This window comes from Podarcis pityusensis (genome assembly GCF_964106645.2).
Source record: "Podarcis pityusensis genome assembly, chromosome: 4".
Taxonomy (NCBI): Eukaryota; Metazoa; Chordata; class Lepidosauria; order Squamata; family Lacertidae; genus Podarcis; species Podarcis pityusensis.
In genome coordinates this window covers 97,241,281-97,253,556 of record NC_138027.1, presented here as the reverse complement: position 1 = coordinate 97,253,556, position 12,276 = coordinate 97,241,281, and the positions used below count along the sequence as shown (strand labels likewise).

Genomic DNA, 12,276 nt, shown 5'->3' with positions numbered 1-12,276 from the left:
GTTCCTGTAGGGATATGTGCCGTTTTAATGGTGAAGCCAGTCATAAAGCTGCAGTCCTTAACTATAAAAGCAGACTAGTTCTATTGTGCTTTGCAATATGTAGTTAAGATGGAAGCTTTAGAGGAAATGGAAGAAGATGCAGAGAGGTTGTTGTTCCAAAGAAAGAACTGGAAATAATCTTGACCAACAGAGAAGGAAGAGAGAGAGCTTGCCCAAATGTATTTTCTGCCCTGGCTTTTTGAAGCAATGCAGAACCTCCTTTGGAAATTAGGCTTTATCCTTTCAATCCGCACCCAGTTTAAAAGGATGCTGTTAGATATAAAAATCTGGATGAGGATTAAACAGAACTGATTTTATAACATAAATGTGCCTAGGTCTCACTGGATTTAACTACAACTTTGCACTTATTAAACTAAAATGTACTATGTGTTCTGTGCAGGATTTGAGCGTTCTGCATTGCTTAATTGATCATTGCCGATTCAATGATGGTCCAGATGTTGTGATTTTTATCGGCAATTTGTTCTCGCATCTGGAGGCCATCAGTATTTTTGAGCACCTATTAGTTTTTATTTCAGAATTGCCAATGAATGTTGGTTTTGTATACTAATAACTCAATTCAATGAGTTTAACAGGCTTCTAACTAGACAGAGTCAATTTATTTATATACCACATATTCCCAGAAATTCATCTTTGCGCAAAGCACTTCACATAGAAAACAGTATCACTACTGTAGTACAATAACAGTACATAATGCCCTTAGTACAACATTAACACACACAAATAAACAGAGATAAAAATTTAAGGGAGTTTGAAGCCCACCAGTGGGTCAAATAAAATATCAAATAACTTCCTGTTCAAAAGCGGCCTCATACCTGATGATATTAGTGTCTGGCAAGCATCCTCCCCTCCTGTCGTTTATGCCTCAAAAGGTTAGAAAGTCTACACAAGAGTTCTTCCGCAAGCGGCTCCCTTATGGAGGCTCTCGGGGCTAAGCAGGTGGAAACAGCCACCTTCTCCAATGGCAAATACAGTGCATGTGTCTCTGAATTATCTCGCTTGTATCTAGTCTCATCATGCTCATGATCCCATAATCAGTCAAAAATTAAAGAGCCATCCGATAAGCAATGGCTGGATCTTTGCATAGAAACGATAATAATTTTGGCCCGCTATATATAGTTAATGGGTGATGTTGGTCCTTATATGGAGGAGCAGTCAGTGTTCACGCAGCCAGCACACACCTAAAGTAATGCTTTGTGTGGATATCTGTATGTGTGGATATCTTCACGTATGTATACAAAAGAGCCTGATTTGCGTACTGTGTCCCATTTTTGAGTAGGAAGAACCATCCAAATCCAACAACCGTTTGTGGGCCTCCCTGTGAAGTGACTCTGACTCTCAATACTTTAGTGTTCATAGGGAAGAAGGATGCACCAAGTAAAAGATGAGCGCTTTCTAGTGTCTGAGCTCGATCAAAGAAATAGCCAGATCTTGGTTAAACCCCCCTGCATTAAGGCCAGGAGAACAACAAGTATGAATAAAGTTACATATTATAGGACAGGAACACTCTCAACAGAAAAAGATTGCAGTAAAGTGCCAGTTTGGTGCATGAAGCAACTGAGACATGGGATCACATAGCAGGTTCATTTAGGGTCAGCTTTGGTAGGGCAGGTGTTAAGCATGTATCAGATACCAACATCGTACTGTGGTGGTGTCAGAGAGTGTAGGCAGCAATTGAATTGGATGCCATCAGGTAGCAACTAGGAAAGAGTGATTTAATGTCTGTTGGTGACACGTTTTCATGGGTTTTTTTCTTTAGGTTTGGTAATCTTGGAGGCCCGCAGGATTTGAGAGAGAGAGTGTGAAAGAGAGAGAGAGAGAGAGAGAGAGTGTTTTCAGTATGCAAAAACAATATGTGAGTGGTGCTTTGACAAAAGACTTTTAAAATCATCTCAATAATACCCTGCATTCATTGCACGTTATCCTTATTTTTCTTTAAAATTTTGCATGTACTTTGAATTAAGATTTTGTATTTCACTTTCCCCAGCAAAAGAAACAGTTCCGCACAATAGCAGGCTTTACTTGCTGCAAAAGCTGATTCAAGCAACTCTTTCTTTCTTTCTTTCTTTCTTTCTTTCTTTCTTATCTTTTCCTGAGTTACAAATGCTGTATTTTGCTCCATTTCCTAGCTTCTGGCTACCTTGAAACACAGATTCCCCCCCCCCCCACTGCATCCGTCTCCTCTTGTGGGTTCTCTGAATTTCATGTGGGTCATATAATGTGGGAGTTGAAGGAAAGAAGCTGGAGGAAAACAAATACAACTGCCTCTTGGGTGGAAGAATCCAGGATAGTACACACAGTCCAGGGATTCCTTACCCAGCCATCAGGGAAGGGGGGTAGGAATGAGAGAAATGTATCACCACAATAACAGATTGTGTGGCGGAAAGGAAAGGTCACAGTGTGTCTAACTAGGAACTGAAATCTCTAATTTAATCTTTCTAGGTTTATCTTTCAAGAGCGCATTCAGCCAAAAATATGCAGTAGAGATCTGCTTATTCTTTTTTGAGCACCAGACTTCAATTCTTTGGCAAGCTGAATGTCTGAGGCATCAGGGAATGCAAGGGGGAATATTTCGTATAGAGGCTCTTGGTTGAATTAAATATAGAAAAAAACAAATGACACTAGAATAGTTAGCATGCAGAATTTTTTTTAAAAAATATATCTGAAATTTAAAGCTTTAGATAAGACCACAAGCCTGGCAAATAGAGATGCCCACACTAAAGATTAGAGATTAAAAATACCTAAAATCTCACAATAAAGAGGAAGCAATTTTCAAACATAGTTGGACAAAGTGTCAGGAACAGCCTTGCCCTGTGAGTTAATTGACCTTGTATCAACATGGAGACCTGAAAGGTATTGCTCTGGTTAGAATTCTGCCCCCCCCCCCCCGTGAGCCTCTTGCATGTATAGCATTCTAATTTTAACATGATGTGTTAGTTTTGAAATTTTTTTTTTATAAGATATTTATTAAGGTTTTTTAAAATATTACAATAAAAGTGAAAAAAAATAACAAAAATACAAAATCAAAATAGTTAAAAACACATAGATTTTCCATTACTTATTTTCTTTTAGCTTGTTTCCCGGACCTCCTCATACCTCCCTTTTTTGTGTTCCACTTCAATCTGTTGGTTCAGCAAATCCTTACCCTCTTTAATTATCCTAATCTTTGATCTTAAAAGTAATAGCATTAGCTTTTTACCTATTTATAACCCTTTTTTCATATTCCCTTAAAGCATTACAGCGGGAAACCACTTAATTACTATCCAACATCATTCTAACATTCATTAATTTTACAATATTTCTGTAGATAATCTTTGAATTTCTTCCAATCTTCTTCCACCGACTCTTCTCCCTGGTCTCGGATTCTGCCAGTCATTTCTGCAAGTTCCATATAATCCATCAGCTTCATCTGCCATTCTTCCAAAGTGGGTAAATCTTGTGTCTTCCAATACTTTGCAATGAGTATTCTTGCTGCTGTTGTGGCATACATAAAAAAAGTTCTATCCTTCTTTGGCACCAATTGGCCGACTATGCCCAGGAGAAAGGCCTCTGGTTTCTTCAAGAAGGTATATTTAAATACCTTTTTCAATTCATTATATATCATTTCCCAGAAAGCCTTAATCCTTGGGCACATCCACCAAAGGTGAAAGAATGTACCTTCAGTTTCTTTACATTTCCAGCATTTATTATCAGACAAATGATAGATTTTTGCAAGCTTGACTGGGGTCATGTACCACTTGTATATCATTTTCATAATATTCTCTCTTAAGGCATTACATGCCGTAAACTTCATACCTGTGGTCCATAACTGTTCCCAGTCAGCAAACATAATATTATGTCCGACATCTTGTGCCCATTTAATCATAACAGATTTCACCGTTTCATCCTGAGTATTCCATTTCAACAGCAAGTTATACATTCTTGACAAATTCTTAGTTTTGGGTTCTAACAGTTCTGTTTCTAGTTTTGATTTTTCCACCTGGAAGCCAATTTTCTTATCCAAATTATATGCCTCCATTATCTGATAATAATGAAGCCAATCTCTCACTTTGTTTTTTAATTTCTCGAAACTCTGCAATTTCAATTTGTCTCCTTCTTGTTCCAAAATTTCCCAATATTTCGGCCATTTGGCCTCCATATTGAGCCTTTTCAGAGCTTTCGCTTCCATCGATGACAACCACCTTGGGGTTTTGTTTTCCAATAAATCCTTATATCTTATCCAAACATTAAACAGTGCTTTCCTGACAATATGATTTTTAAATGCTTTATGTGCTTTAACCTTGTCATACCATAAATATGCATGCCATCCAAATACGTTGTTAAAACCTTCTAAGTCCAAAATGTCTGTATTTTCAAGAAGTAGCCATTCTTTCAACCAGCAAAAAGCTGCTGATTCATAATAAAGTTTAAAGTCCGGCAGGGCAAATCCACCCCTTTCCTTTGCATCGGTTAATATCTTAAATTTTATTCTGGGCTTCTTGCCCTGCCAGACAAATCTAGAAATATCTCTCTGCCACTTCTTGAAACAGTCCATCTTGTCCACAATTTGCAATGTTTGAAACAAAAACAGCATTCTAGGCAATACATTCATTTTTATCACAGCAATACGACCCAACAGTGAAAGCTTCAAATTTGACCAGATTTCTAAATCTTTTTTCACTTCCGTCCAGCATTTTTCATAATTATCTTTAAATAAGTTCCCATTTTTGGCTGTCATATTAATCCCCAGGTATTTCACTTTCTTAACCACAGTCAAGCCTGTCTCATTCTGAAACCTCTCTCTTTCAATCGGTGTTAAATTTTTCTCTAAAACCTTAGTTTTTAGCTTGTTCAGTTTAAATCCTGCCACTTGACCAAATTCTTGAATTAATTCTAAAACCCTTTTAGTACTAGATTCTGGCTCCTGTAACGTCAATACTAAGTCATCTGCAAATGCTCTCAGTTTGTACTGTTTGGCTCCGACCTGTATACCTTTAACCAACCCTTCTAATCATATTCAGCAGAACCTCCAGGACCAATATAAAAAGCAGTGGGGAGATTGGGCACCCCTGTCGTGTCCCTTTTTCTATCTTAAATTCTTCCGTCACCACATTATTTACAATTAATTTAGCCTTTTGTTCAGAGTATATTGCACCTATACCATTTTCAAAACCTTGAAATTTATTTATCCATGGCTTCTAGCCCTTTTATTGGAAACAATAGGAGAAAATGTGGCTTTGCTAAAATTAGTAGGATTGTTTTATGTGTAGCTTAATACATAACTAAAAGGGATGCGGGTGGCGCTGTGGTCTAAACCACAGAGCCTAGGGCTTGCCAATCAGAAGGTCGGCAGTACGAATCCCCACGACAGGGTGAGCTCCCATTGTTTGGTCCCAGCTCCTGCCCACCTAGCAATTCGAAAACACGTCAAAGTGCAAGTAGATAAATAGGTACTGCTCTGGCGGGAAGAAAAAGGGTGTTTCCGTGTGCTGCTCTGGTTTCGCCAGAAGCGGCTTAGTCATGCTGGCCACATGACCCGGAAGCTGTACTTTGGCTCCCTCAGCCAATAAAGCGAGATGAGCGCCGCAACCCCAGAGCCAGCCACGACTGGACCTAACGGTCAGGGGTACTTTTACCTTTACCTAATACATAGTTAGTTAAATAATCTATGATCAAACTATATTGGTCCATAATGAAAAATACTTTCGTAACATGCATATTTGGTGGTCGTTGTTTTCATTTAGAAGTCTACATTGATATTTCACTTATGTCGTTCCCTACAAATAGACCTGTTGTAGTAGATATACTGTGTGGCAGTAATGGGGGATCTTTTTAAGGTTCACATTTGCATTGGGGTAATCGGTTGGGAGCTTATTCACAACAGCAGATATTGAAATTTGTTGGGTGCTAGAACAGTAAATGTGTTTAAAGAAGCAATATTTGGTTCAGCTTAAATCACATCGCATTCCTTTTTTAAAAATCATGACGAGAGAGTTGAATTGGATTTCTTTAAATGCATGCTTGGGATTCCTATCAGCCCATTTGTTGGGCATACTCAGCATCTTCAGCCAAGGCAAAAAAATAAAAATACTGCATTCATTCAGTGGTTCATTTTGCAGCCAACGACCACAGATGATATTACAGCTGAGATGTTTTATGATGGACATAGCCACATTGTGGTACTTGATTTTGGCAAAAGAAGACTTCTTACCAATTCTAGAGGTAAAAGGAAACATAAAGGGCCTCATGAGGAATATTAACTTGCCAAGAGTAGTATTTCCAGCTCATTTAATTGTTGGAAGAAGTGGCATTGCTTATAATTTCTATTCACTCACAAGTTCACTTTAGATTAATCTTGTTAGGGTTTTGGTTGTTGTTATGAGATGACAGTGGGGAAAAAGAGGTCTTCCATTCTGATCAAAAGACTGGCATCTGATTTATTTATTTTACTCCCCCCCCCCCCAGCAAAGGAACCCACGTGGGTGCCTCTCTCAGCATGTAGGTCCAAGGAAAGACCGATCTCATTACTAACTTGCTGTAAACTATCTATGCGTGCTGCGGCGTACTTTGGAAATGTATGTAGCCTGTGTCGTCTTATACTCAGCAGACTGTATCTGCCACAACCTCTCCCGCTTTCCCCAGCTTCATTACACTGCAACATCATTCCATTCTGCAAAGCAAGCAGGTGCTTGTTGAACATGGATGGAGCTGCGCTGGAAGAATGTTGATGGGCACTCAGATTTCCAGCCACGCAGGGAGGTGTACATAAAATGGCCAGTTTCCAAGAAGTCTCATACCTCTGTTGTAATCCAAACTTCTCTGGCAGCGATGGTCATGGTGAAGTGTCAAAACAACATATTTCTGTTTTATTTTCATTGCGACACGAACACCTGAAGCCTTCAAACGTGTGACTTAGTCATGCAAATGTGGATGAACCAGTCTTTTTAGCCAATGTGAAGGGGAATCTCTTGGTAGAAACACCTTTAATAAAAAGAAAAGACATTCATGAAATAGTTTCAAGCACTCAACATTTTTACTTCAACGTATTTAGATCTGTGGTATATAATAATATAGAAATACATAGGTATGTATGCTGTATGTAGTATTTAGTATTTGACATGTGTAAATTCATAAATTGTATCCTGGAGAGACACTTCACCGATTTGATATTTGATCATATCTGGCTAATAAAATCATTAACTCCCATGTTCTTTAATAATACTAATACTAATACTAATAATAATAATAATATAATTATAATAATATTTATACCCTGGCCCATCAGTGTACGGTGATGCACTATACACAGTAGAGGAAGGATCATAGAAGACCACTTACTATTAAAAACAAATGCTATTTAGCATATTATTTATTGTTTATTTTATCACCAGTACCTTCAGAAACAGATTTAGGTTTGTGGATTTTCTTTGTGCATGAGACTTACACAGTCTTTCTTCAATTCTGTGTATTTATCACATGCCAAAATAAACTGCAAATGTTTATTGCCATGTTGGAAGAGTGGCAATGACGTAGGTTACTATTTAGCTACTAGCGGAGCTGCTCAGCATTCAAAAAGTTTGAGGCAGTCATTAGAATGTGACTGCTGTTTTGATGGATCTTCTGACTGTTGTCACGTTGAAAGGATTTATCCCAAATGTAGATAATGAAGTATTTCTTTGTGCTTGCGGTGTCAGACTAATGCTCCTCCGCCTTGTAAGCTATTGGTGAGCTTGCTTCAAAACCTTTTGCCATAGCCAGGGAGATCATTACATGCTGTTCTTCTGTTAACAAATGTTTGCACAAAGTTGAAAATATTACCACAGTGACAAAACAGCCTGAACGCTGGACATATCAAGCTCAGGTTAAGAAAATAAATCCCAGCTATTTCACTTGAAGAGCAAAGTCTCCATTGTAATCAGCAAAGCTTAATAGTGTTCTGTGTTACAACATGGTAAGAGAGGACAAAAAATGTTTGAGGTAAATTAGATCATAGTTCAGTCTTTGAGGTAATTTAATAATTACTATTATCACCAAACCCCGTTTGTTCGTGTGGCTTCTAGTCAGTCATGTTTTCTGCCCCTGGTCAAAGTTACCAATGAATGGGAATAAATAATTTCATTTTTTATTTAATTTACTCATTGTTATGTATTTTATTTTATTTTATTTTACTTTATTTTAATTTAATTTACTTCATGATTTTAGTTCTGTACGCATCTAGTTTAATTTCCATTGTGTTCAATGCGCATTTCTCTGCAGGCTAAGAGCCCTTGCCTAGTAATGGTATTCTAAAATTGCATTCCTTTTCTGTGTAATGATGCTGTGTTGATGGTGATAAATGGATTTCTAATTTTGATTCCTTTTTTATTCTGCATGTTGTTTTGCTGCATTTCCATGTTTCTGGCCCAGTAGCTCCTGGTAGTGGTGGGGCAGAGGGCATTAAAGCAGTGATTATGGTACAGCATTTACAGCAAGAAGCTTTAACAGAGCCGTAAGCTTCTCCTCAGTCTGTCGAAAAGAGAGATTTTACTAAACCAAAATGCAAAACGCTATGTATGTTTAATTACTAGATGGGAAGCAAATGCAACATCTGGCAAGAACTTCAGTTTAAATCACTTTTACTGTTTTGGACAACAGAAATAGTACTTAAAAGAAGATAACATGCACTAAGGGTTTGTCATCTACTGGGAATTGTAGCTGCAGTTGCCAACAAAAATAGTAGTATAAATCTTCCTCTTGTTTCTGTATTCACTTACGTGGAACATTGCTACAGGAGCCACAATACAAACTCCAGTTACACCGAGAAACAATTATTATGCTAAATGAGATTGTATGGCCAAGCAAATGGCTTATTTGGACAATAGAAGCTGATATCTAAGAGCAGGTTACTGGGCTAAAGTTCATTGCAGGATTTGGGGGGGGGGGGTCAACTTTAGGTTACCTAATGCCCTTAAAATGGACTTACGTGGATATTCCATTAGTTGGTTGATTCAGCACTTCTCAAACTGGATTAAAGTTGCACATTCTGCTGCAAGAGATTCCCAGTTTTCTGTTTTATTTATTTAGAGCATTTGTACTCCGCTCTCCAGACAAAAAAGGCCCCCATTGCAGATTACATGAAATCAAAACAAGACACTCCCTATTCTCAGGCTTACATTCAAACAAGCAAACATTATTTATATCCCACCCATCTGGCTGGGTTTCCCCAGCCACTCTGAGCGGCTTACAGCATATATAAAACATAGTAAAACATCAGACATTAAAAACCTCCTGATACAGAATGTCTTCTAAAAATTATGTAGTTCCTTATCTCCTTGACATCTGAAGGGAAGGCTTTCCACAAAAGGGAAAAGGAACAGTGAGAGGAGAGGAAAATAAAACTCAAAACTCAGACGCCAATTTCTAGACAGTTGTTCCCATATTGACTGGCCGGCATAGTTCAGAGGCAGGAGGTTCCTGATAGCGCTGGCCTATCACAGCCGAGCCAATGGAGTGAGCTCTGCTTCTCAGCTCTCAATTCAAAACTGATTATTTCTTCACTTTGTTATTTGTCTAGAAAATGTTTTCCAATTAGCCTTAACTCTCCAGAGTATTTCCATCAGCACAGACGACTAAAGCATGTTTTAAATATATCCATTGTATATCCGACTTTGAGGTTATCATTTCTGAATGAAGCCCATTTAGCAAGGACGTGCTATTGATGGATATATAACTGAGAAGCTATGAAAGGCTGTGGCTTTCCCAGTAAATGTATTCTACATGCACAAATTCTAGACTGCAAGTATGTGTAATGGATACATATGAATCTATGCACATTAATTTCATACAGTTTTCTTCCACCCAGGAAAAATTGTGAAAGTGATGTTTTGCACAGTACTTGATAGCGCAGGTTTTGAGCACCTCTTTTGAAGCACCAAAAGCCCTTTTTTATTTCGATGGCAATCTTTGCCTGGGGTTTTAAACTGTAGAAAGGTGGAGTTCTTTATCTCTTAATCTGGTTTTACATTGGATTATGGGGGTGTGAGAGAAAGATTAGGAAGATGGTTCCTGTTTCTAAATGTAATTAATTTTATTGCATTTAAACAATCCAGTCATGAAATATGCTAGAAAATATTTAATTAAGAATTGGCAGTTCTAGACAGAACTTTTGCAGTTTCCAGAGAACACAAAGAGGGGAGACAAAAAGCCTAAATTTTTCTTGGAGTGAGGACCCCAAGTTTAGGAAAATCAAGTATTTTAAACTGTGTTAGCTGTACCTATGGCAACCTTGTAATTGATGTCTCACTCAGCAGATCTCAAAGTGGGTGGTACCTCCCCCCAGGGCCAATGGGATTACTTTGGGGGCACTAAGAGGCAAAGGCAGGGGTCAGCAACCTTTTTCAGCCATGGGCCGGTCCACTGCTGTCCCTCAGACCATGTGGTGGGCCGGACTATATTTTGAAAAAAAATATGAACGAATTCCCATGTCCCACAAATAACCCAGAGATGCATTTTAAATAAAAGGACACATTCTACTCTTGTAAAAACACACTGATTCCCAGACCGTTTGTGGGCCGAATTGAGAAGGCAATTTGGGCTGGATCCAGCGTTAGGTTGCCTACCCCTGGGCAAGGGAGTAGCAGGGGTCCCTGAAGGTGGGCCCCCTGAGCATGTTGCTTGCTTATTTACAATCGACCAGGCTAGAGTCTGTCTGAGCCAGAAGAGAAAGATGGGATACAGTATGATGATCTGTAAGTTTTTTGTGACAGTTTGGATATGCTGCATAAAGATATGGCTGAGCAATTAGAGGGCTTTTTATGGTAATTCCAGATTGGGTGACAAATCTATTTTCAGATGCCGAGGAAATTGAGGTAGGGGCTACAAAAAGACAATGATCTGAAGTCAAAGTTTATGAAATCGTACCAGGAGTTTTGGTTACAGGAGCAATTTCTTACCTCTATCCTGCACTATGGAAAGTGATTAAGAAGCTCCTTATTGCATTCCCAATATCGTATTTGGTGGAATGTGCTTTTAGTGTGGTCATCCAACTTTTCTCCAAGCAAAGAAATCGACTACTAGGTGGCTAAACATTGCGATTTAAAACTCCTGCTTAAGTGACTTTAAACCAGACATTGGGAAACTGGTATCATTTCATCAAGCCCATCCATCGTTTAAGAAGTTGCTGAAAAGTGAAGTAGTTACTAAATGCAGTATCTAAGATGCATTTGAAAAGCTGGTATCAGCTTTAAACTAATTAAACTAATTAAACTAAATGGTTTTAATTGGATTTTGAATTAATGTGAAATTAATTGTGTTAATATTGTCTTTAGTGGTTCATGCAAACTGCTGTTCTGAATAATGCTTTTTATAGGGCAGGGTAGAGGTCACTACCCTGTGCCTGGAGACAAGACAGTCAGGCCATATATACACATCTCAGTGGCCAGAGGAGGAATGACCACTGGGAGGAGTGCAGAGAGAAGAAACACCATGGCGCATCTGCACCAGTGAAACTGGATGCCATCATCTGCCCCAGCTGCAGTAAAACATGTCTCTCCCATTTTGTTCTCTGCAGCCCCAGCAGGCGCTGTAACTCTCCAACAGTTTGACTTTACCCCCCAGTGGTGCACTTTTCCATGGTCTCTTTGCAGCAAAACCATATCATCATAATATTAAGGATATAAATTGTTTGCTGTCTAATTGACATTGCTGAGCTTCTTGACTGTTTTGCATTTTATTTCCTTGGGTGTTTTCAGGTACAGACAACTGCAGATCAGCACAGAAAGCAAAGTAGCCGAACTTTTCCATCAGAATAAACTGAAGTTGTTTGAAAGCGAACGTCTACAGCTGATGCAAGAAGAAACCTCCAAGAACCTTTCACAGTGTCAGCTGGAATGTGAAAAATATCAGCGAAAACTAGAGGTACGTAAGAAAAGCTTCCGTAAGCTGTTTTAGTGTGGGCAGGTCCTATGGCGTGGCTCCTCATCGCCATTGCCCTCCTTCCATCAGAGTGGTGATTGGCTGGTAAGGAACTGCATCATTGCAATTTGGGGCTAAAGAGCAACTGCTTGTAGCTCGTGAAACAATCGAAAGAGGAACAGTAGGACGGCATTTGCTTAAGGCAAGTATTGATCATAATCGTGCCGCACTGTTGTTGAAACCATTCTAAGCAAATGAAGACTAATTATTTTGTCAGTAGACATTAAAAGGTCATTTTGGAGAAGAGGGCAGCTGTGTTCTGTTGACTTTACAGGTGGCAATACTTAT

The 12,276-nt window shown here is 38.8% G+C and overlaps 1 protein-coding gene across 1 annotated transcript in view; it reads left to right on the top strand.

The window, feature by feature from the left end:
- PIBF1 (progesterone immunomodulatory binding factor 1) overlaps positions 1-12,276 on the top strand; it is an 80,781-nt gene that overhangs the window by 30,748 nt on the left and 37,757 nt on the right. Inside the window, exon 11 of the mRNA XM_081003035.1 lies at positions 11,766-11,931. Coding sequence (XP_080859161.1) covers positions 11,766-11,931 — 166 coding nt within the window. The remainder of the gene's footprint in view (positions 1-11,765; positions 11,932-12,276) is intronic.